The 21,939-nt window shown below is 46.5% G+C and overlaps 1 protein-coding gene and 1 pseudogene across 2 annotated transcripts in view; both read right to left on the reverse strand.

The window, feature by feature from the left end:
* Positions 1 to 2,235, reverse strand: part of LOC129388365 (uncharacterized) — a 37,478-nt gene extending 35,243 nt beyond the window's left edge. For both annotated transcript variants that reach the window (XM_055078500.1, XM_055078499.1), the window contains exon 1: positions 2,120 to 2,235. In XM_055078500.1, coding sequence (XP_054934475.1) covers positions 2,120 to 2,219 — 100 coding nt within the window. In that variant the 5' untranslated portion in view covers positions 2,220 to 2,235. The remainder of the gene's footprint in view (positions 1 to 2,119) is intronic.
* Positions 2,236 to 16,134: 13,899 nt separating this feature from the next.
* On the reverse strand, positions 16,135 to 20,026 carry LOC126543520 (uncharacterized; annotated as a pseudogene).
* Between the last annotated feature and the right edge of the window lie 1,913 nt (positions 20,027 to 21,939).

Consider the following 21,939-nt stretch of genomic DNA (forward strand, 5'->3'; position numbering starts at 1 on the left):
ACGTAATAAATATTTGTAGGCGAATCAAACCCTTTTGCGAACATTATTAGGAAGCCATAAAGGCAACCATGTACAGTTTATCAAAATTAAATTCGCCCATTATTTGACATGTGCCGAAAATTATCAGTTACAAAAACCTAACCTAAATGGGATACATGTAGGGCGTTCCAAAATACGAATAACAGATGTAACTATGAGGAGGGAGAAAGAGCTACATGTTCCAGAACTAGTGGGGGTAACAAATAGACTATAAGAGATGAGCAGCGAGAAATTTGTGCACACGTGAAGGAGCCCATACCTATCACAACTGTAGCCGCATCCAAGACGCTTAGTGGGCATGACAATCAGCGTAATTATGCTTCGCACTATCAACATCAACTAAACTTATTTAAAGTACAATATGTTCTTCGAAACAGGTCTATACGTATAACTGTTATGATGAAAGTAGCAGATACGGAAATTGAGAACGCTGTTTTGAATGGTGGACATCGATATACCCGGGCGAATCAGGTAACATTTGCCGCTATTTTATTGACCAAGTTACGGCTGCAAATGCGAAGTCAAGATTTCCGTTCCTTAGTGGTCTCTGTTGTTGAAGATGGCGGCTGTGCTTAACAAGTCAGCGGCATACCAGCGACTAAGTGTTTTTTTCTAGTTAGCAAGGGACGAACCCCCATGGAAATCCAAAAGGAAATGCAGCCAATTTATGCGGAAAGGTGTCTTGCTATGAGAAGCGTGAAGTGGTGGTGTGTTGATATCGTAAAAACGGCTGTGGAGACTTGCATAACAATCATAGTCAGACGGACTAATTCTACAATAAGGGCATCTAAGATTTTGTGCTGCAAAGGGACAAATTTCTGAACCGCTATGGCGACTATGTGGGAAAATAATGTAAGGTATGCAGATTTGACGTGCATTTGTAATTATCTGTGTTTGCCCATCTTCGGTAAACTTTCCTATACACGCGCGTATAAGTATCTGTTTAACCTAACGCGAGATAACGGCTGTCTTTAGTTTAGCATGAAAAATAATTGCGCATTCAATAGCTTTTTACTCCTATAATAAAAACAGCGCGTCGTCTTTACGCTGGCTAGAATTTTGCTCTCATGCAAGAAGAAAACAACTTCTGTCCATCTTTTGAGATGACCATTGCGATGACTGGCTTGGCTGGCTGTCATGATAGTTGCGAAAGCAACTGAACGCGAGAAAAGACATGAACTACATAGAGACGATGCGCGAACGAGCACTGGATGTTCCCGTGCACGTTTGGGTGTTTTTCGGGTCGTTTCGCACTGTCGATAGTTTTCAGGGTGGATTACCAACGTATCTTTTTGATGATGCTGTCGCGCGCACATGTTCATATTTCACGGGTGACCGCTTCTCACCGGCTCACAAATGCTAAACGTTATCGCTCAGCGCAAGACGCGCCAGCACCTGTCGGACGTTTCTCTAATGCTATCGATGGTTCTATTCATTGTCTGTGGTCACCAAAGCTTGCATATTCTGTTTGTATGTGTGACGCCAATTGTGCAGTTCTTTCTCGAAGACACGCGGACGCCAGCGATTACGCTGGAACCTTCAATGACTCACGTTCGCTCAATTATGAGCTAGCTGGGTGACTCTCAGTTCTCGCTAGTGTGTTCTTCTCCGTAACGACAACGTGACTATAGGATCTTGCGAACGCCTAGAACGCTCTTATGACATCCGATTTGATTGCACCATGCTGGTAGTTTTCGTGCCAGAGTTCGGGGGAAAATGGCGCCCATCGAATTAGCCATAGGTTTAATCATTCCTTGTGAGATATTGGTGGCACCTCAAAATTTTGCTTCTGTAGGCCGAAAATTGGTATGCTCAGCCGGGAACGACTTCTTCTTGGTACAATTACTGTGCCTTAAACTCCGCCAACGCTAGAGCATCATCATGTCCTTCATGGAGCCGACCATTTACTAACTAAAGGGCTTCCACGATTCCTAAGTGCTACGTTTTATCGTTGGCATGCGTCCAGGTAATTTACCCGAAAAAGAGTGAAAATCCAGATTGAAACTGCACAATCAACTTTGAATTAAAAGCCACGTAGATAGGCAGCTGTCTAATCTTGAAAGCATAAAACATTTCTCACGTGGCAGCTGTGTTCGGCAGGAAGACCCAGGATTCATAATGTAGGGCGTAATGACAAAGAGGAGCATGAAGTTCAGTAGGTTCACAGAGAACACCTCCATGTTTCAGCGAATTCAATAATCTGAAGTACACGAGGCAGAAATCTAAGAAAACAGGTGGTCAGGTGAAAAAAAAAACTAGGGTAATGTGTAAATGATACCTTGATTGACCTTACTGCATGAACGTAGATTTTAAGCACTGTTTAAAACATTTATGACCTCAATCTGTACATAACACAAACATGCGACACAAGGACTTCTGTGCAAACATTGCTATATTAAAATGCTATCCTCAGAAGTTGTTCAGATAGAGAACGTGTTTCCCACCCTCTCGGCTTTAGGCACTGGATATCCGCTCAGGTCATCGCTAACCTCAGACGTCCTCCGTCGTCTCCCAAGGCGAACTACCAGCATCATCAGCAGCCCACAATTCCGTGCAACCACTTCCGTCAACTTAAGTCGTCAACAGCACCCACCGCCACCCGCAAAGTTGCGCTGGATTCTGGTAGGATGACGTTTAGGACTGGCTTGTAAACTATGACCGCGTCAGCGATTTGAGCCGGTGGGATGATTTTAAAAACTTCGCAATGTCCCGTTCTACCCCTGAGACGCCGCTAAGACGTAGTTCCTAAATCACTAACCCTACTTGCCCGGCTGGGCAACTTCTACACAGAATGTTAGTGAGTTTTTTTTTACCACGGCCATATGCTCTTAGGTTGCAAAAAAAAAAACTTGCCATTCGCGTGCATTATAATGGAGGAAACTACAGCCTACAGTGAAGACATGTTTGCGCTTTCATCGCGCGTCAATCTCGCCATGCCGAAACAAGGCAGTATTCAACACATTCCGAAAGTGATTGCCTTCCTCGCTTTACACGCACTTGTTGCACAGAATCTAGCTACCGTAGTGGATGTCATCGCCAATTGAAGATTTGCGGTCACTTCGTCTACCTTCTGATGAATGTAACGCTCCATTTTCTGCAAGGACTGAGTTGCGGACTCTATGCACCATCGCTCTTGAATAACTACACAGTAATCGTTCCAGCTTCCCTTCAGCTGCTACGACCCCTAACTACCATCCGGCAGAACCTTAAAGAGGATGAGATGTTAACAACTCCTGCCATGGCCCGCCACGCCTTTTCTCCTCCTCATATGGCCTCTTATGCCGACGTTGTTGCGCTTTCGTTTGTTTATGGCTTAACCGCTCGGCATCCGCCTTTACAACCTCCCATGACACCCATTGCACCAGCCTATAGTCACCCTTTCCTCACACCTTAGCGTCCCAGACATTCCTATCTGCTATTATAGCAGCTAACAAAGACACACTGCCCACTACTGCAGGCTATGTCAGTGGGACAAACTCCACAGCTAGGCTCCAGAGGTACGCAGATGCACTTATCGTCCTTATTGTAAAACATGGTAACGCAACGACGCAAAATAATATTTTTGACACGTGTTATCATTTCACTCCACTGTATCATTGTTTGTACGGATGGGCGAGAAAAGAATCAGGCAAATTTTGTTTTTACACAAACGCCAAAACGTTCTCTTCGCAGTGGTTGCAGAGAAGAATATCCTGGTTTTATGAAATTTACCTTCAATTCGTTCCTAATAAAGGAAACGAGTCACAACATTACGGAAAATATAGGCTTTTACAATGAAAATGACTTTGTTCTGTAAATCTCCGAAAGGTGTTTTGCAGGCGAACTGCCTTAAGTGTCAGTGAAATATTCACCAAGAGATTATTGCTCAATACGACGTTGATATGAAATTAATTATATTGAATAATGTTCACTTTTGAATATATCACAAACAATTTGTTGTGTACAAGATTGGGTCAATGGGTGAAACATTCCCTGCTGCTTGCGTTTCACAACACATAATAACATTTAAAAGAAGTAATCAGCGAAAGCTATCCGATTACCGATTCAAACGTACGATGGCGCCTATCTCCAGTTTCACATTCTGCGTATTAGCACGACTAACACAGTACAACGTACCTCGGCTGTAGAACTCCGATTGTCGCGGAAAGCATTTGTATTCCACTACTCCATTCTGATGCCTTGGTGTACAGGCACCCATGCTGTAGAGCCAGCACATGGCGTTCATTATCTTAATGATTGCCTAGTTTCACAATGTAGAGGTTCACCGGCTGAGTCTACAAACGTCACTACTTCCTAGGTGCCTGTTCGGCTACACGTATTTGTGTTCCCCAAGGAAAGCTATTTGGGTGCATGGCTCTTCGTGTTAACTTTACAAGCAGATGGCGGCTTCATAGAATAATATGTGTGCTGAAAATATTGAAACGATGATTATATGCTAAGAATTTGCTGATGTCTTGGGCCTTATTTATTGAGAATGTAAAAGAAATAAACCGTATTCGCACTATTATATAGTTGTCATTTCATTCTTCTCAAATAAAATACAATGAGAATGTGAACTTGTCATGTCTCACTTATATATTTTTTTTCTTTGACGAGGAAACTTAAATATCCAGTTCGCTTGGCTGATTTGTTAGCCTTGTTATGTACTTGTGAATAGAAACCTGAAACTTTAAGGTAATTTGAACGATAAAATTGTAGCGCAAGTCGAAGATGTGATTTCATAAAGAACTCTTTAAAACTGACTGCAATTCCTAGTAAATGAATCTTCTTACTGTGTTCTTGCTCGCCACGCATTTCTCACGCTTTCCTGAGACTAACCAGAAAGCGAAGTAAACGGAATGCATCGTTTATCTAAAACGCCTCAGTATTTACACGAAGAGGAAATAACAAACACCATACGGCAGAAATGTTCAGCCGTCTTCAATTCTAAGAATAATACAAACTTGTCTCAAGTCAAAGGATGGTGTCCTTATTAAGGATGATGACATGAAGCTCCCGTTGAACGTAAAGTACTTCAAGGGTTGCCCCTGTGCAGATAAAGTTGTCGCGTATCAGGTGGCAGGAAGCATAGCAGACTTGAACTTGGATGACGATCTGGCTCCCCGGACAGTCACCGCCATAGAAGGGACTTTGAATGACCAAACACAACGATTCCAACCAGCTAACCACGTTACCCAAGTAATCTCCACCTGCCGTTCAAGTGTCACTGGATGTAGGCTGTCAGGTCACCAGGGCTAAATTTATTCAGAATCCTCGTGAGCCAAAAAGCGACTGCCCCACGCGTCAGTTCAGCCTCCGAGCCAGGAACATTGGAAGCTCGTGCGCCTGAAATTGTCATTTCCTTCAGCCGGCAACACTGCTGCAATGGCAAATGCCTCTACCGGTTCACTGTTTGTCTTCCCATTTTCTACATCCACTCTTTTGTCGTTAGCGAAGCCATGTTGGAATTTTGCGATGGCCTCTCCACTTCACACGCTACTAAAAAGTGAAACACACTCAAGGGAACCGTTCTTCTGTGCACCACGCTGTGCGTGCCTGCTACTGGACGTATCGGCGGAGAAACTCGGTGAGCCTAAATATACACTTCTCTCAGCGTGTTGAGAAAATCTAGACGGGCGAAACCTGCCTCGGTGCAGGTAACACTGGCCGTGGTGCCAAACCTCACCCGGACGCCCTTAGATACGTATATGACAATACTGCAGAAATTACAAAACAATCTCGCACCACTCAACTTCATTATTCGGCACGCATTCGCGGTTACGCTACACTGTACAACACCAGCTACCTCAGCCAGCTAAATGACGCGTGTATTCTATGGCTTGCGGAACTCGTCGCTTCTTTGTTCCGGCAAGCCCCACAAAGTAAAAACCAGAGTTGTTTATTTGGCTCTTTAGGCAATTCTACACTCTCTATGCCGAGTGGTGTAACCACTCATTCATCCCAATACGCTCCACTCAAGCATGCTTGTACCGGCCACGTTTAGGCGATGGTGCAAACCACTTCACATTGGCGAACGTATTTGTGCCCAACTCGTTCATTATACATTACTGGTCAGTCTGAAAGTTGGGAATTGGTCGACTTTGGACATTGCTACCATTCATACATCAATTCAGGCTTGCGCCTCAAAAGTTCCCGATTCTAGTTCATCAGGACAAACGATGACTAAGCACAAGAAAGCACGCCTGTCAGCGGCTGAAAAACGTATCGAGTGACCAACATATTCTCCCTAATTGCATTATTATGATCTCGATTGACAATCCCACTTCAAGGACCCTTCGGGACGCACGAAGAACGCACGGGGAACATATAAGGTTGTCCGACAACACCGAAATAAGTCTTTAGGCAGCGAAAGAAAGTCGGCTCGATCGATCTGAAGGTATTATAGCATGGTGATGGGCAACGCACTCTATAGTAGAATCTTTACAGAGCCACAGTCAAGCATAGCAGTGCATTCATGTAGGATATGTGTGCCTAAGTAACCTCGTGAGTTGTGTGGAGCAATAGAGTAAATTTGGCTCCAAAAATCTGTTCTTCAGTCGCAACTGAAGCCGAACGAACACAAGCAGGGCGCAGCAATTCACCTCTAACTCCACAAAAAGTTTCTTTGCGATCTGACGCGAAGCTAGCGTTGTGTCATTGTCGATCTGTGAAGTGAAGGCTCATAACCGACATACCAGCACCAGTATCGACAAGAACATGTGTATTTACACCCATTGTATAAGCGCACACATTCTTCTTTAGCATAACAGCAGACGGAGTGATTGGCTGAACTGACCGTTAGGCGATCGCTCCTTCATCAATCGCTAAAGCTAGTTTGCTGCGGCGGGGAAGGAAACCGACGAGGACGTGGGACGGCGAGCGGGTCAGCGGCGGTGTAAGGTTGCGCTTCGGAACGGAGGACTCACCACGCGGCAGCTACGACCATTGCTGCCACAGAGGATACACACTGATAGGTTAGGGCGTGTCTTGGTGCAAACGAGCTGGGTAAGCCCAATAATGTGACGCTCGCTGCGGGCTGTGGCGACAAAAGTGTGCAGTATGTTCTGGCAAACCGGGCACGTTGCACACAGGTGCGCCACTGTGAAATATAAGCCAGGAGTGCAAACGTACATATGTGTCAAAATTGTTTACCCACTCGTGTAATAACCCCCATGGGGTTGACAGTATGTTGAAATAAAAATAATAAAAATAAACTAGAGGAGCTACACGTACTGTTTGATAGGATTCGGCAGGATCGTTACGTAGGCGTGGGGTAGGATCGTGGGAGGGTCGTGACGTCTGGCGTTATTCGCAGGACCACATCGTGGCGTGGGGTAGTAAATTGTTGTGTCACGTCGGGCTGGGAGGGCTGGCGACGACTAATACTCGTCGGAAGGGATTGAAAAGTCGTGTTGTTGACGCCTGCCTCTTCCGACGGTGGTCGGTACTTCATGTGACGTTCTCGAGTCCAGGATAGCGGTGGCTTGGGAATGCACTCCTCAAACGCACACTGGTAACCTGCGTCTACTCCCTGAAGTTATGTTAGCTCATGTTGAATTTCTCGACGCACAACCGAGGCGGCACCATTGCAGGTGGTGACGTTAATGCTTGCAACTGTGGTAACGTTTTGAAGCACCGGAACACTTCGGTAGATTTCTGGGGCCTTAGCCATACACATTTTTATCGCTTGGGTGTCTTTTCACAGCCTTATGAGCTCTGTTAAAAACGGTTCACCCAGGAACGTCAAGGTAGCATGGGCATGAAGGTCTGGAGTTTGACCAATGGTTGTAGGGTCGCCCTTCTGGGACCAAGTTATTCAGGATTGTGCCGTTGACTGCACCTAGCAGCGGCTCAAGAGCCCTGAGAGGGCCACGCAGAAGACACGGCGACGACGTAACGATTAACAACGAACGTTTAATTACATCGTTCCACTAGCTTCTAGGTGGATTCGACATTGAGTCTTGCTAGGGCTGAAGCCTTCTGAAGGCTGGAGTCCATTCGCGGGGGCGCCGTGCATAGAATCTGGAATGCTCTCGTTCAAAAGAACGACAGAGAAAATGCTTTCCGGCGCTGGCGGCCGCTGCTTGAGACACAACAGTTCACAGATTTTCTAACCCCTCCTGGCCCACCACAGGGAAAGGCACTGACGCGCGCGCAGGCAGGCACACACACACACACACACACACACACACACACACACACACACACACACACACACACACACACACGCGCGTTCTGTCAGGTGCAATATGCTGGACATTGAGAAGCAGTGTCGCAAAAACGAAGCAACCTTCAGTATTTGTCGAGAAAAGAATGCTGAGGAGTGGAGAACGCGAAGAAGAGTTCGACACTTTGTTAATGCATTTTAGATCAGTATACCTGCCTTGTCACAGGGGGCAAACACCAAGTTCATAGATTGGTAAGAATTAGACAAGATATATTACACAAATCAGCAATCATGAAATTATAAAACAATTTCTCACCTGGTAGTTGAGTTTTGTGCTCTGATACAGCATCCACGATGTATTATAAAGCTGCAAAAGCAATTATTGAAGATGGAAGACAATGGATGAAATCTTCATTTCTAATCGGCCACAATATTTGAACAAGCTCACGCACGAACTTGAGAAAACTACGCGAGAACGTGAAAATGTAGAAATTTTCGGCCGAGGGAAACCGTTATTGGCCCTAATGCATTAGGCAATAACGATACGAAAACGCGTAAACATGCTGAATATCTACGGAATTTTTATCAATACCGGCGGTGTAAAAGGACTACTGCCTGCTTTATTTGACAAACGCCAACAAAGTGTCTTATACAAATTCAAGTGCACCTGTGAATGTGCGAATGTATCAAGGTTGTCCATATTAAGGTATGCCCGCTCCCAACGAAATAACCTAAATGTGTTTGTTACTTGATGAAACTGAGACAGATATTTAAATGCACTGCTCCTTGTATACCCGGATTGCTTGGTAAATCTCCTAAAATGGGTTTTTCGTGCAGCTTCAATTATCATGAATGCAAGTTTCTTCTATACAACATCTAGGTGCATAAAATTAAAACATATATGTTCCTTTTGTAGATATGCTGGCAAAGCATATTATTGGACGGTATTCATATGCTTCAAATTCATCGCTATATATTATCAGATTAGCTACAGCTATAATAATTTGTTTATGCATTCTTTTGTTATACCAAATTATTACTTACCTCTAGATGTGGAAAATACCTTTAAGATGATGACAGCAGTGATTCAGTTTGATAAATGTTGTGTCTTGATTCGGCACTACTAGTGCGCCTCACGGATACAGTATTGCGGAAATCTTTATCATACCTTGAAAAGCAGCCCTTGTTCGCCAGCTGTATTCTCGTTAATGATACTACTTCGGCACATATTACTCGCTCTCCATTACTGCACGATTCCTCGTTTTACCGGCTGATTGCGTGCTTTAACGAACATTTCTACGCTTCAGCTGCTTATTAGGCAAACCTCTCTGAAATGAAAGTTTGCTGCATTCCACACGCACAGTCACGATGAAGTCAAGCCGATCATTGCAGACGATTTAATAGGTGCCATATTTGCTGATGGAGCATCTGGCACATTGTAGCGCTGAAACGTTTGTTCAAACGCTCGGGAACTGGGAGAAAGGTGGGGAGAATTTATTTTATTGTATTTTTTAAAGCCAGCAAGGGACACGGCACGAGAGCAAGAGTACACGTTGGCAGGGGTTTCCTACCAGAGGGGCCCAGGCAATCTCGAGCTCGCGCTTCCCTGGAGACTTGCGATGTGGCTGCAGCGCCGAGCATTCTTCTTCAATGTAATCTCAAGCATTATTTCTGCAAATAGACTAACCATCGACCCTCATGGAGTAGTTTATGCCTCAATAGCAAACACCTGAGCATCAATGCATAATAATAATCCATTTGTATTTATTCATACTTATATTTAACGTCGGTGCACGTGCCCTGGCTTCCTCCTTCACTTTGTTGTTTTCTTCATGCACGATTCATAAAATATACCAGCGATACTTTGCCTCACGCTCTAGTGTTATCTGCAATTGCGCTTCGCAAATTTAAGGGCGCACATCTTCTTATGCAAAGGACCTTTACTGAGGGGATCTTTTACCTACCATTCGACGGTTTCGCCTGGCCCGGTTTATGTTAATGTATATGTGTCCTTTCGTCGCTCGTCGGTTTCTCACCTACTAGGTTTATATTCACGAAAAAGAAAGCGTGCGTCGGGCGGCGACTTTCGAGCTGCGGCCCCTCTTTGCATCAAGCAGATGCTCTGAGCATTGCGCCACAGCCGCTTTCATTTTCTTTGTTTTCTTGGCACTAGCGAAACATTACTATCCTAAATACACGAAATGCACGTACACCTCTTTTGTGCCAATAGCAAATAGCCCTTCGCGATGATCACCGCGTGTTGAAGATTACGATCCAGATAGTATGGCACATATAGGCAGCGGCGGTTGACGGAGAAGTGGAAGATATATATCCTACCAGTGCCAAGTACCTCTATAAGTTTATCAGCGTGTGTTGGTGATAATCCTGACTTCCACACCGTGGCGCTGTTGATGATTATGATTCGCTTGTTATGTTACATGCCCACAAGATAAATTCGGCAAAGAAACCTGTCCCTGCGTGGATATTATGGTAATTTCGACACTATGAAATGTCCACCGTGGGAAGAATCTCAAAAAACATAATGTGGTACTGCCAACAAGCTCTCTGAGTTAATCGCCACATGTTAATTATGTTGATGATGATATTCATACAATGGTACAAATTCTAGACGGATTATGTCGTGGCGAAGTTGCGGCCGCTAAAATGAAACAAGTGGATAAGGGGGACTGGCCAAGAAGCGGAATGTTCATATTACGCAAACCCCAACCAGCTTTTTGATATGAGTGCAGTGTGTTGATGACTAAACTTTCCATAGTGTGGCACATACCCACAAGGGGGCGCTGATAAGGAAGCGGCCTGTACGTCTAAGATAGAGAAGAAATGATCAAACAAAAGCCTGTATAAGATTGGTCACATTGCTAAACAAGGGTACACGAGAGCGCATGCTCGTGCCAGTTTCTGTTACACTAGTGACGCAGGTACAAAATGGTCAAATTTAACGCATTTCATTAGCCGCTTCACAAAGCCTTCCCTTCACTTTGATGCAAACCTGTTCGTTAGATCACTGTAGCGTTTTATATAAAACAATTCTGATAAAACCCATCTCACGATGACTGTCAATCGTAATGTGAATAATAGTCAGTCAATGCCCGACACATCTTGTTGAAGGTTTGTTTACTTACAATCCGTAGTTGTCATTCTGAGAGCAGTTCTTTTTCAGGTATATGTGCAAACGCTCATCTGATCGAATGGCCAACGTATCATTGGTGCTGCCATGTCGAGGTCGGCCATTTGCAAGCTGTGTGACGACGACTCTTTGAGAACGGTGCAGTAAAGGCGTTAGAATGGAAAAAAAAACAGTGACCGCGATCAAACTATGGAAGTCATTATGGCAGGAACAGCATGAGGACAACGGGATAACGACAAGTGGAAGGCAATGGTGGGGGGAAGACGATGGTATCGCATGACTACGCGCGTCAGTTGAAGCTATATTGAAAGTGACCAAAGAGCATAAGAATTATGTTCACGGAGAGGCGCGTCAGGCTGAAAAAGTTGTAATGAATGAACGCAGCACAATACACCGAAGTACTGGAAGCTACGTTTGCGGTAAGTGTAAAAAGGCACAAAACACAAGCACTGCAAATGAGTTTTGGATCAATTTTACGACACGGCTACTTTTTACATGCTGAAAGTGTGCAGTTACCATAATCAGGTGCGGATACTGCGCTTATGTGATCACAGGACATAGAGTACCATAACACAAGACACTTAGCTCTAAAAGAACTGTAGCACTTTTGCTTTGCAACTTATGAAGATGGAAACATCCCGTCGTAATCAAAAGAGAGCAATAAATCGCGAGGACAACATAAATTGCTGGCGGTGTACAAAGTGGAGCAGCTATCGTTAGGGAGAAATAGATTTCGCGGAGTCGTGCGCATACGCCCACTGAGGTGTCGTCAATCAAGCATGCTTATCAAGGTGCCAGTCTGTACATACATGATGCTTGTACTCAAGGTATTGAAACTCGCGTGTCGTTGAACTGTCTACTATAGGCCCTCTTGCAAGCCGAGCGGTTTCGTTTGTTGGGTGCAAATTTTCTGGTCTCATAATACTCTCCCACGAATGTTCTGGTTCTTACGGTTACAATATTCTCCCATTTCGCTCTGGCGAGCTTTCATTTTTGCTAGATGAAAGACAGCGCTTGCCTAGCGTTCTGTTCGTTCTCTTCGATAGCAGACCTAAATTGTCAAGGGCTCTTACTAGAGTGTTTCTATGGTACCATCATTGTTCAAAGCGTGATGGTACCTAGGCATCCTAAGGCACGGCAATCTCTGTCAGCGTAACGAAACTAAGTACACTCGATGCGTCACGGGTGGCCCATTTCACTCGGAACCGCAGGTAGCTTAGGCTGGGCCCTTATCGTATTACATGCAAGAAGGCGTTCCACCTTTTGCAGGATGATGATACATCGGAGAAGTTGAGACGAGAAACGACGAGACGTTGATGCCATCATTGACCATCTCGTCCGTTTGCTCGCGGGTGGTAGTGTGCTGTGTACAGAAGGAAAAATGTGCGATAAGAACGCGAACGGGCCAGGGGAAAGGGAGTTCTATTAAATAGGTTTCACTGAGCAGCGGTAGCCGACGGACGTACATTGGCTTCGTTCTCTATGTAGGACAAGAGCAGATGTGTACAATGAAATATCAACAGGGAAATATCATCAGCAATTTCGATGATACAGTGAGAGCAGCAAAATAAATATACCTGTATTATTACTGTAACGTTATAATACTAATCTAAAAATACAAAAACTGTGCAGTACAAAAAGTAGCCTTGCTGCATTCATTCTAAGAAGTGACGAACAGGACACAGAGGATCCTTATATACCTAGCAATAAAGTTAAAGTGATCTTGCAAGGCATGTGCAGAGAAAAAGCGGAGGGAGGAGATGAGACATCAGTAAATTTATTCGAAGGTGGAGGGGATGTTACGCTTGGAAAGCTTGCGGCCCTTTACACGCAACGCCCCAGAACTTAAAGTGTGCCCGGTAGCCTGAAGAATGCCAAAATTATACTAATCCACAGGACGGGCGAAGCTAAAGAATGGAAAAATTAAAGGTTCATCACATTAGGCTTGTATTTTCAGGCCCAGTATTGTATAAAGTATTCAAGAAGATAATTTTTAGTAGAATAAGGGCACATTCGACATCAATTAGCCAAGAAAACAGGCACCATTAACAAATTAATAATCTGCAGTAGGTCACATCCATATTATTGGTGCTGATTGATAAATCTTCGCAGTAGAATCAACTTGTCAATGTGGCTTTCGAAGATTATGCAAATACAATTCAGTAGAGATACCAGCAGACATAGAGGCACTTTTAATCATGGAGTGCAGGAGGCAGGGGTGAATATCTTGGAAAATATGGACGAATATTCCACAGCTGCCTTGGTATTCTGCACAAAAAAAACCCGAAAATAACTGTCAAGAAAGCAATCCGGCATAGAGACAATCTTTCCAATGCTGTTAACTGCATGCCAATATGAAGTATTCAAACTATTAGACATGCAAAGCTCCGGAGTGAGCATCAATGGCAAAAATCTGAGCCCCCTTCGGTTTGCAGATGACACAGTCTTATTCAGAAGCACAGGAGATGAATTGCAACAAATGAATGAAAACAAACAGAAAAAGGGCAAGAGGAGGTTGGAAGATAATTATGAAGAAGAGAACGGTAAAGTTCAATATCCTGCAAGGGAATAAGAATTGATGATCGCCTTGGAGCCTCTAGCGTATGCACAAGAATACGTTTGTGTATGTCAAATAATTACAGGCGACCCTGGCTATGAAAATCCAAATTCACGAATAGGGCTGATACATAGAGTAGCACACTGGGGTGCAAGCGTTCTAAACGTGAATAAGGTGCCTCAGAAATGCCGACCAACGTTTTGACAGGAGGGCGTATCTTCGTCACTGGCGGCCTCGTCATCGTCGGCAGGTTAGTTTTAACGGGTTAGTAGAGTGATGTCACGTGTGATCGTTGTGAGTGACGGCTTGTTTAAAGGGAGAGATTGCAAAGAAAATGGTGGCTGTTGTCTGACGTCTCTAGACATGGTTTCAAGAACAAGGGCACAAGACCGCGATAGTTGGAAGGCGGGGAGAAAAAAAAACGAAGGACATAGGAGGCTGTTGGCTGAAAGAATTTAGGAAGCCTTGAGGGCTATCATTGGCAGCATGCTTTCGTGGGTTGAGAACAGCCCGCCAGCCAGTTGTTGCGCGAGTAACAAAAATATATGAGCTGAAAGAATTATTTGAGTAGCGTAGAAGCAATGCGTGTGGCAATTTCGAAGGTGTTAAGATGGAGACACGGAGTCGGGGGCGAAATGGTTGGAGGAGCTAGGAGGCAGGGGCTTCGTGTTTCAAGGGACGTTAGCCTCAGTAATTCTGCGTAGGCGTCATCATGGCGATATTCGCAAGTGGCGACAATCCGTGTAATTGAGGCACGGAAAAAAGTATCCTATCGTCTGGGACTTTTGAATGCGTTAGTGAGGTGTGGTGTTGACCGAAGGTGCAAGTCAGACTTCAGCCGTCCCGAAGTAAAAAGCTGTTTATTTACTATATACAACCAATATATATATTGAAGAACAGAAGCGCCCCCTGGGGAATAAAGAACTGAAATGAATAACGAAACTGAATATAACATACTCCCTTATTTTTAGTGGTTAGTTGTTAGTAAGTATTAGTAAGGACAACCCCAAAGCATGCACACTGTACCTATTTACACATATTTACAACCTATGTACACAATGTGAGACCGCCAACTAATTGGTCTGATTGTCTTGGAGCCAGGCCGGTGGCGGCGCTCTCGGGTCGGCCGCTTTGGACGTCGCACTGGTGACGGGCTCGTTGACTGCTGCTGCGGTATGCCAGGAGACAGTGCCTGCATCCTGGGAGGAGGCCGTAGCATGGCAGGCTGCAGCGCCTCAGGAGACCGCGGCTGCGGCGCGGCATGCTCGAGCGCCTCAGGAGACCGCGGCTGCAGTGCGGCAGGCTCCAGCGCCTCAGGAGACCGCGGCTGCGGTGCGGCAGGCTCCAGCGCCTCAGGAGACCGTGGTTGCGGTGCGGCATGCTGCAGCGCCTCAGGATACCGCGGCTGCGGCGCGGCATGCTGCAGCGCCTCAGGAGACCGCGGTTGCGGCGCGACAGGCTGCAGCGCCTCAGGAGACCGCGGCGGCGGCGCGGCATGCTGCAGCGCCTCAGGAGACCGCGGCTGCGGCGCGGCATGCTGCAGCGCCTCAGGAGACCGCGGCTGCGGTGCGGCAGGCTCCAGCGCATCAGGAAGCTGCGACGTGGCGGGCTGCAGTGCATCAAGAGACCGCGGCTGCGGCGTGGCAGGTGGGCCTGGTTCCCAGGTGCCCCTGTCCGGAACCCTGGAATGCTTGGAGGCATTCCACGTACAGCCATCTCCAAGTCGCAAACAGGCTGGTCCCCTCCTTTTGATCACCTCAGTTGGTGAAGCAAAGGCACAGTATGCTTTGAACCGAACAGACTTTTTTTGATACGGAGAAAATCGCCTACGGCTATCTTCGTCTTCTTGGCGGCTCTCCTTTTGTCCGTGTAGTGCTTGCTGCTTTGCTGCTGATGCCTAACCCTTTGACGAATTCGCGCCAACTCCTTGGCTGGGTCTTCAGCAAATGCTGGTGCTGAGAAACCCACAACATCCAGCCTGGTTCGGGGCATTCTACCATGCAGCAGGACTGCTGGGGCAACCCCGGTGGTGGCGTGCGGAGTACAGCGGTAAATGGCAAAGTATTCTGTGACAGCTTGCCAGAGTGGTCGCCTTTCGAGGAGTGAAACTTGAATGAAGTTCTTTAATGTGCGATTAAAACGTTGTATTTGCCCATTGGCTTGGGGGTAGTATACCGAAGAATGTGAAAGACTGATGCCTCTGTTTTGTAGGAAAGTTATGAACTCACGCGAAGTGAACTGAGGTCAATTGTCACAAACAATCTCTTCCGGGTAGCCTTCACGGGCAAAAACACTTGTTAAAAAGTCTTTCACGGTGCTCCTGGACACTTCGCGGCAAAAATACACCTCTGGCCATTTAGAATTGTAGTCAACAAGCGTTACAGCAAATCTGCTGTTGTAAGCTGCATGCTCCAAAGGACCAACAATGTCTAGGCCAAGGTTTTGCCACGGTCGCTCAGGCCATTCAACAGGTTGCAACGGCGCTGGTGATGTTTTGGCGGACTTATCTTCTCCAGGCAGATATAGCAATTTTTTACTGCCGTTTCCACTTGCTTATCCATTCGTGGCCACCAGAACCGCTCACGCAGTCGCGCCTTCGTGCGCGTGATTCCCGGATGTGTCTCGTGCGTGGTGCCGATGATCGGAGCCGTGAGGAGGACGGAACAACGAGGCGCTCTCCACGCAGTGGCAGGTTATCGACAACAGAAGGTTCTTCCCGAATGGCGTAGACTGGTTTCGCCTCTTCTTGTATGGACTTCGTTGGCGGCCAGGAACTCAGCACGAATGCTTTGACGATTTCCAGACAACTGTCATCGAAGGCGGCCTGCCTGAACTTCTCCTTGGTCACGCAGGCTGGCTCAATGAACGAGACAATTTCTTCCTCCTTAGCAATCTCTGCCTCCGAGGTAGGTGCTGGTAGCCGAGAAAGTGCATCTGCTACAGTGCTTGTGGACGCCTTGCGGTATTCAGCAGTGAAATTGTAGCAAAGCAGTCGTGCACTCCAGTGTGCGATTTGGAGTGGGCATCTTCCATGTCCTTGTGACGACAGCAAGGACACCAGTGCCTGGTGGTCTGTTCGAATTGTGAAATGGCGACCCCACAGGTACGTGTGCCATCGCTCACACGCCCAAATACACGCAAGAGCTTCTCGTTCACCGACTGAATATTTTCTCTCTGCAGGCGACAGTGTACGAGATGCGAAAGCGAGTGTGCGGAGCTCGTGGCCACTTTGTTGCTGCAGGACTGCTCCCAGCCCACAGTCAGACGCGTCGGTCGACACAATAACTGGCAATGACAGAGCGAACATTTGGAGGACTACTCGACGAAAGCATTTCTTTGACCCTCCTGAAACTGTTGTCTGCTTCGGCAGACCAGATGAATGGCTCATTTTGGCGAAGTAAGACTCATTAGCTCAACCACTTGTGCCAAGTGTGGAACAAACTTGGAGTAGTATTCTACGAGACCCAGAAGCGAAAGAAGGGTGGCAACATCAGTTGGCACTGGTGTGTTAACTATGGAGTCTACCTTCTCTGGAAGTGGCGAGATACCACGTGCAGTGACCTTGTGCCCCAGAAATGCAAGTTCTGGAACGTCGAAAAGGCATTTGTTCAGTTTCAGACCTGCGTTCTTTATCTTTTGCAGCACGGTCTTAACGTTTGAAATGTGCTCTTCTGCGGTCTTGCCAAAAAAGATGACTTCATTAATGTAGAACAAAACGCCAGGGCAGCGGTCAAGGATTGTCGCCATCATCTTCTGAAATGCCGCTGGGGCAGAAACCAACCCAAAGCAAACTCTTTTAAAACGGCAAAGGCCATCATGAGTGATGAAAGCCGTCAGATCCCTGCTGTCAGGGTGCAAGAGAACCTGATGGTAAGCGGAAGCCAAGTCAAGTTTGGAGAAGTGTGTAGCGTCTACCTAAGCGTGAAGCAGCTCCTCTGTATGGGGCAATGAGAAACTGTCTGGAACAATAGCTTTGTTTGGCTCTCGAAGGTCTAGGCACATCCTGATGCTACCATCTTGTTACAACAATGGGGGGCACCGATTCAGAAGCATCGATCCGCTCGATGATGTCAAGAGGCTCAGCAACCTCTGAAGCTCATTTGATACTGGTGACCGGAGAGAATATGGCAGACGGCGAAGCTTCGAAGTTACAGGCTGCACGCCTTGCCGTGTCTTGATGCGATGCGTGAACCCCTTAGCAATACCCAACTCTGGACTGAAAAGTGAACTCAACTCATGCGCTAAGGCCGGCGGAAGAGCTTTGTTACGGGGCTGCGTGCTTGATGGTGTGGAAATAGAATAGGATAGCGGGATAGAACAGGAACAGTCGGCTGCAGAGCAACAGACGTGTATAAGCACTTGAGAACAGAACCCTCAATGCGAAGATCCAAGGCTTTAATGCCGTTAAGACCGATCAGACAAGTTCCTCGGTGAAGAACATAAAAACGTAGCGACGCTGTGCGGCCTTTAAACCAAACGTCTGCCTGGAAACAACCTCGCACTGGAATCGGCCATTGAGAGTGGTCAAGCAGACTAACATGCAGAGCAGGCAGGAGCGGAACGCTCTGAAAATATCGACTGAATTCTGGCTCCGACAGGATTGAAACAGACGACCCTGAATCAACAAGGAATGTCAAAGTGTCATTCGTGACTTGCACTTGAATGTGAATTCCGCTACGCGCGGAACGTTCCAGTCAAAACTTCCTCAGCACTGCTTGGTGACGAAACATCTCCATGAAATTCAAATTCACGGACTCGGCCTTGCATTAGGGTTAGCTTGCGGTTGCATACCCTTTGAAAGTGGCCATTGCGACCGCAAAACGAACAAGTCTTGCCATGCGCTGGGCACTGCGGCGCTGACGCGATGTGGTTCCGCGAGCCCCATCGGAAACAATGTGGCGAACCGGAGCGACTACTCTGTTCTCGGTTCCGTTCAGGGGGGCGGTTCCGTTGTGGCGCACGTGCGCCGCCCGCACTCCTGGTTAAATTCTGCTCTAAGGTGGCTGCCGGTTGTGAATTCCTTTTTTTTTTGAAGAATGCGACGATGGTTTACGAGGCTGCCGCAATGAAATTGCTTCGACCGAAGCAGAAAGCTCCTTTAGCTCTTCAGCCGCCGGCTCAAACTGAAGTGCAATTCGAACAGAATTCTCGAATGAAAGTGTGGAACCCTCGAGCAGTAACCGCTCACGTACGCGAGTGGAAGCTACGCCGGCAGCGAATTGATCCCGCAGACCATCATCTTCCGAGGCAAACGAACAATGTGACGCAAGCTCCTTAGAGCGGCAATAAAGTCATGGACGGACTCGCCTGTGTGTTGGCTGCGGCGGTGAAAGCGATGACGCTCGATGATAACGCTGCGCGACGTCGAAAACTGGTGCCGTAATGCGGCGAGTGCAGAGTCGCACTCGTCAGGAGGGGCCACGACAGACTTGTCACCGGCGCGTGCTGCGGCAATTGGTGCGGCCGGGGCTGCGGCGCTGGTCCCTGCATGTAGCGTCTGATAAATAGGCTGGCCCTCCTCCCCCAAACAATGCAAATTAATAGCCTTGCGTTGCTCCAGCTTGAATGCGGCGGCTCCGGATGCCAGCAAGTACACGTTCAACATCGGCTCCCACGGCTCCCATGGCTATGAGGGACGGCCGGGCGTCGGAAGGAAAAACGGTGGCGGAGCAAGCCCGGTGAAGCTCATGGTGGGCGGATACGGACGGCGCAACGGGGCTGGGGTTACATTCACGACATTCTCGTCGCCAATGTGGTGTTGACCGAAGGTGCAAGTCAGACTCCAGCCGTCCCGAAGTAGAAAGCCATTTATTTACCGTATACAACCAATACATATATAATGAAGAGCAGAAGCGCCCCCTGGGGAATAAAGAACTGAAATGAATAACGAAACTGAATATAACATGAGGGTATTCAAAAAATAAAAAGCGAAAGAAAAAACCCGGAAAAACAAATAGGACGGTGACCAGAGCAAAAGCGGGAGGGGTAGGTGTAACAAATTATCTTACCCTGCAATAAAAATCTGGCCTTCAATTTTTTTATGTATGTATGTACCCACCCCTTATGTAATACCCCTTCAATGGGGCCTTTAAGGAAATAAAATGAAATGAAAAAATGAAATGAAATGAAATACGGCAAAAGGGATTGTATAATTTATCTTTGCGTAATAGCATGGAAGAGTAATAAAAACAGCGCTAAACGACAGGACGAGTGAAGGGACACAGACAACATCGCTGCTGTCTGTGTCCCTTCACTCGTTTTGTCGTTTAGCGCTGTTCTTATTGCTCGTAATCATGAACCAACCAGTCCAAATGCGTACGCTACAGCATTGAAGAGCATAATAAAATGAGAGGTTGGGGAGATACAGGGAAAATTGGAAATGGAAGATTACGTGAAGTATAAAAATTTTGGTTATCGGTGGCACCATCTGTTTTGTGCCTGTGTTGATGATAGGAGAACTTCCGGTTACCGTTACAGCTTTTAGCAATTCTAAGCTTATACAGGGCAAACTAATTCCCATCGGGTGTAGGCATTGAAGCTTTTGTATAAGGTACAATTCCGTAGACTTCCTGTCGCCAGAGTAGCGAAAATTTGTTTGTAGTACATGCAGCCTTGCTTTGAAGAGGCTGGCCATTTGAAGACGCTTGTTCATTGAAGAGGCTGGCTACTGCTTTAGGTAAATTCTGTTTTGTATCTGCGCGGTAACCGCTGAGTCTTGTATCAATTCGCTGTCGAGTCTCATCTGCGTATTGTTTGCAACGAGCGGCACATTCTGCACAGTAGGCTACGTTGCTTGATGGGAAGCTGAAACTCGAAAGTACATTGTGTGAGTAATTCGACACTGTGCTTTTTACTGTAGTAATAGATTGAGTATGTTTGCGTGTAGAGCACTTGCGGTGACCACAGGGATCATTTCGTGACTTCGACTTTGTCGTTTGTTTAGAATGTACAAGAATATTTTTAAAATTAGTGTTGCGACTGTAGGCTGCTCTAGGCGGGTCGGGCGAAGCTTAAGTGGTTGGTTGCTGGTTAGAATTGGACAGCATTTAATGAGGATGTTCACCTTTATGAGTACGCTTGAGAATTTAGTAGTAAGAAGAGGCGTTGTTCTTCTTGGGACACTAGGACGGGGTTTGATGAACACTGCTCCATCAAATATAGCTGCATCCTTGTAGGTTTTTTGAAGGGCACCGTTGGGGTGGTTCCTGTTTTAAGGTAATCCGGGGCCCTATAACGTAAAATATTTCCATAATGCTTTTATTCCAATCTCCTGACGCCAAATTTGCGTAACTGCCGACGCAAGCATTGAGCGGTGATCCGCGGGGATGTCTTAACAGACCAGTCAACTGCTCTCCCCGTTTATAGGAGGTCACTTTTGTTTGTTCTAGAAAAGAGTAACATTGCCTACACTAAGCACCTTGTCTGATCTAATTGATTGACAAGAGGAGAGGAGCGTTCTCAAGTGTTCAGCGATTCGATGGGACCGAGCCAGTGCACTGAAAATCGATAACCCGATCAAGAGGGTGCTGCCGGCGACTGTGATTGTCCGGTTTCCATTACTTACCTTGAGGTGGCTAGTCGAAAATCGCGGTGGCATGCAACGGAAAGTTAAGAATGTAGCTAAAACGGCTCCTCAGCAACGAAGAGTTGGTAGAGCGAGGTTGCAAACGTGACGAAAATGCTCGAAAACGTTACATGGCTATGCAAAAAGTTTTATTGCACGTGAATAAACTCATGCTCTCCAGCAGGTGCGAGTAGTCAGTGCCTGAAGGATCGGTGGCAGCCATCTTTTATACCTTCCAGGACAGGGAAGCCTGCGGCTATTCAGAAAAAAAATTCAGTTTTGTTCGGAATAATATCGCATCTTTGACGTGTACATGCCACTTTGAGGCGGTGAGTCTTTGCGGTTTTGTGACGTCGCGTGACAGGCAGGTGAAGTGGGCGCACCCCCGAAGCTTTCCACCAATGACTGAGGGCTAATGGCGAAAAGACGTCGAATCCGAAATAATTGTTTTTATTTTGTTCGGTCCAATCATGCATAATCAGTGT

The sequence above is a fragment of the Dermacentor andersoni genome, chromosome 10 (assembly GCF_023375885.2).
Source record: "Dermacentor andersoni chromosome 10, qqDerAnde1_hic_scaffold, whole genome shotgun sequence".
Classification (NCBI taxonomy): domain Eukaryota; kingdom Metazoa; phylum Arthropoda; class Arachnida; order Ixodida; family Ixodidae; genus Dermacentor; species Dermacentor andersoni.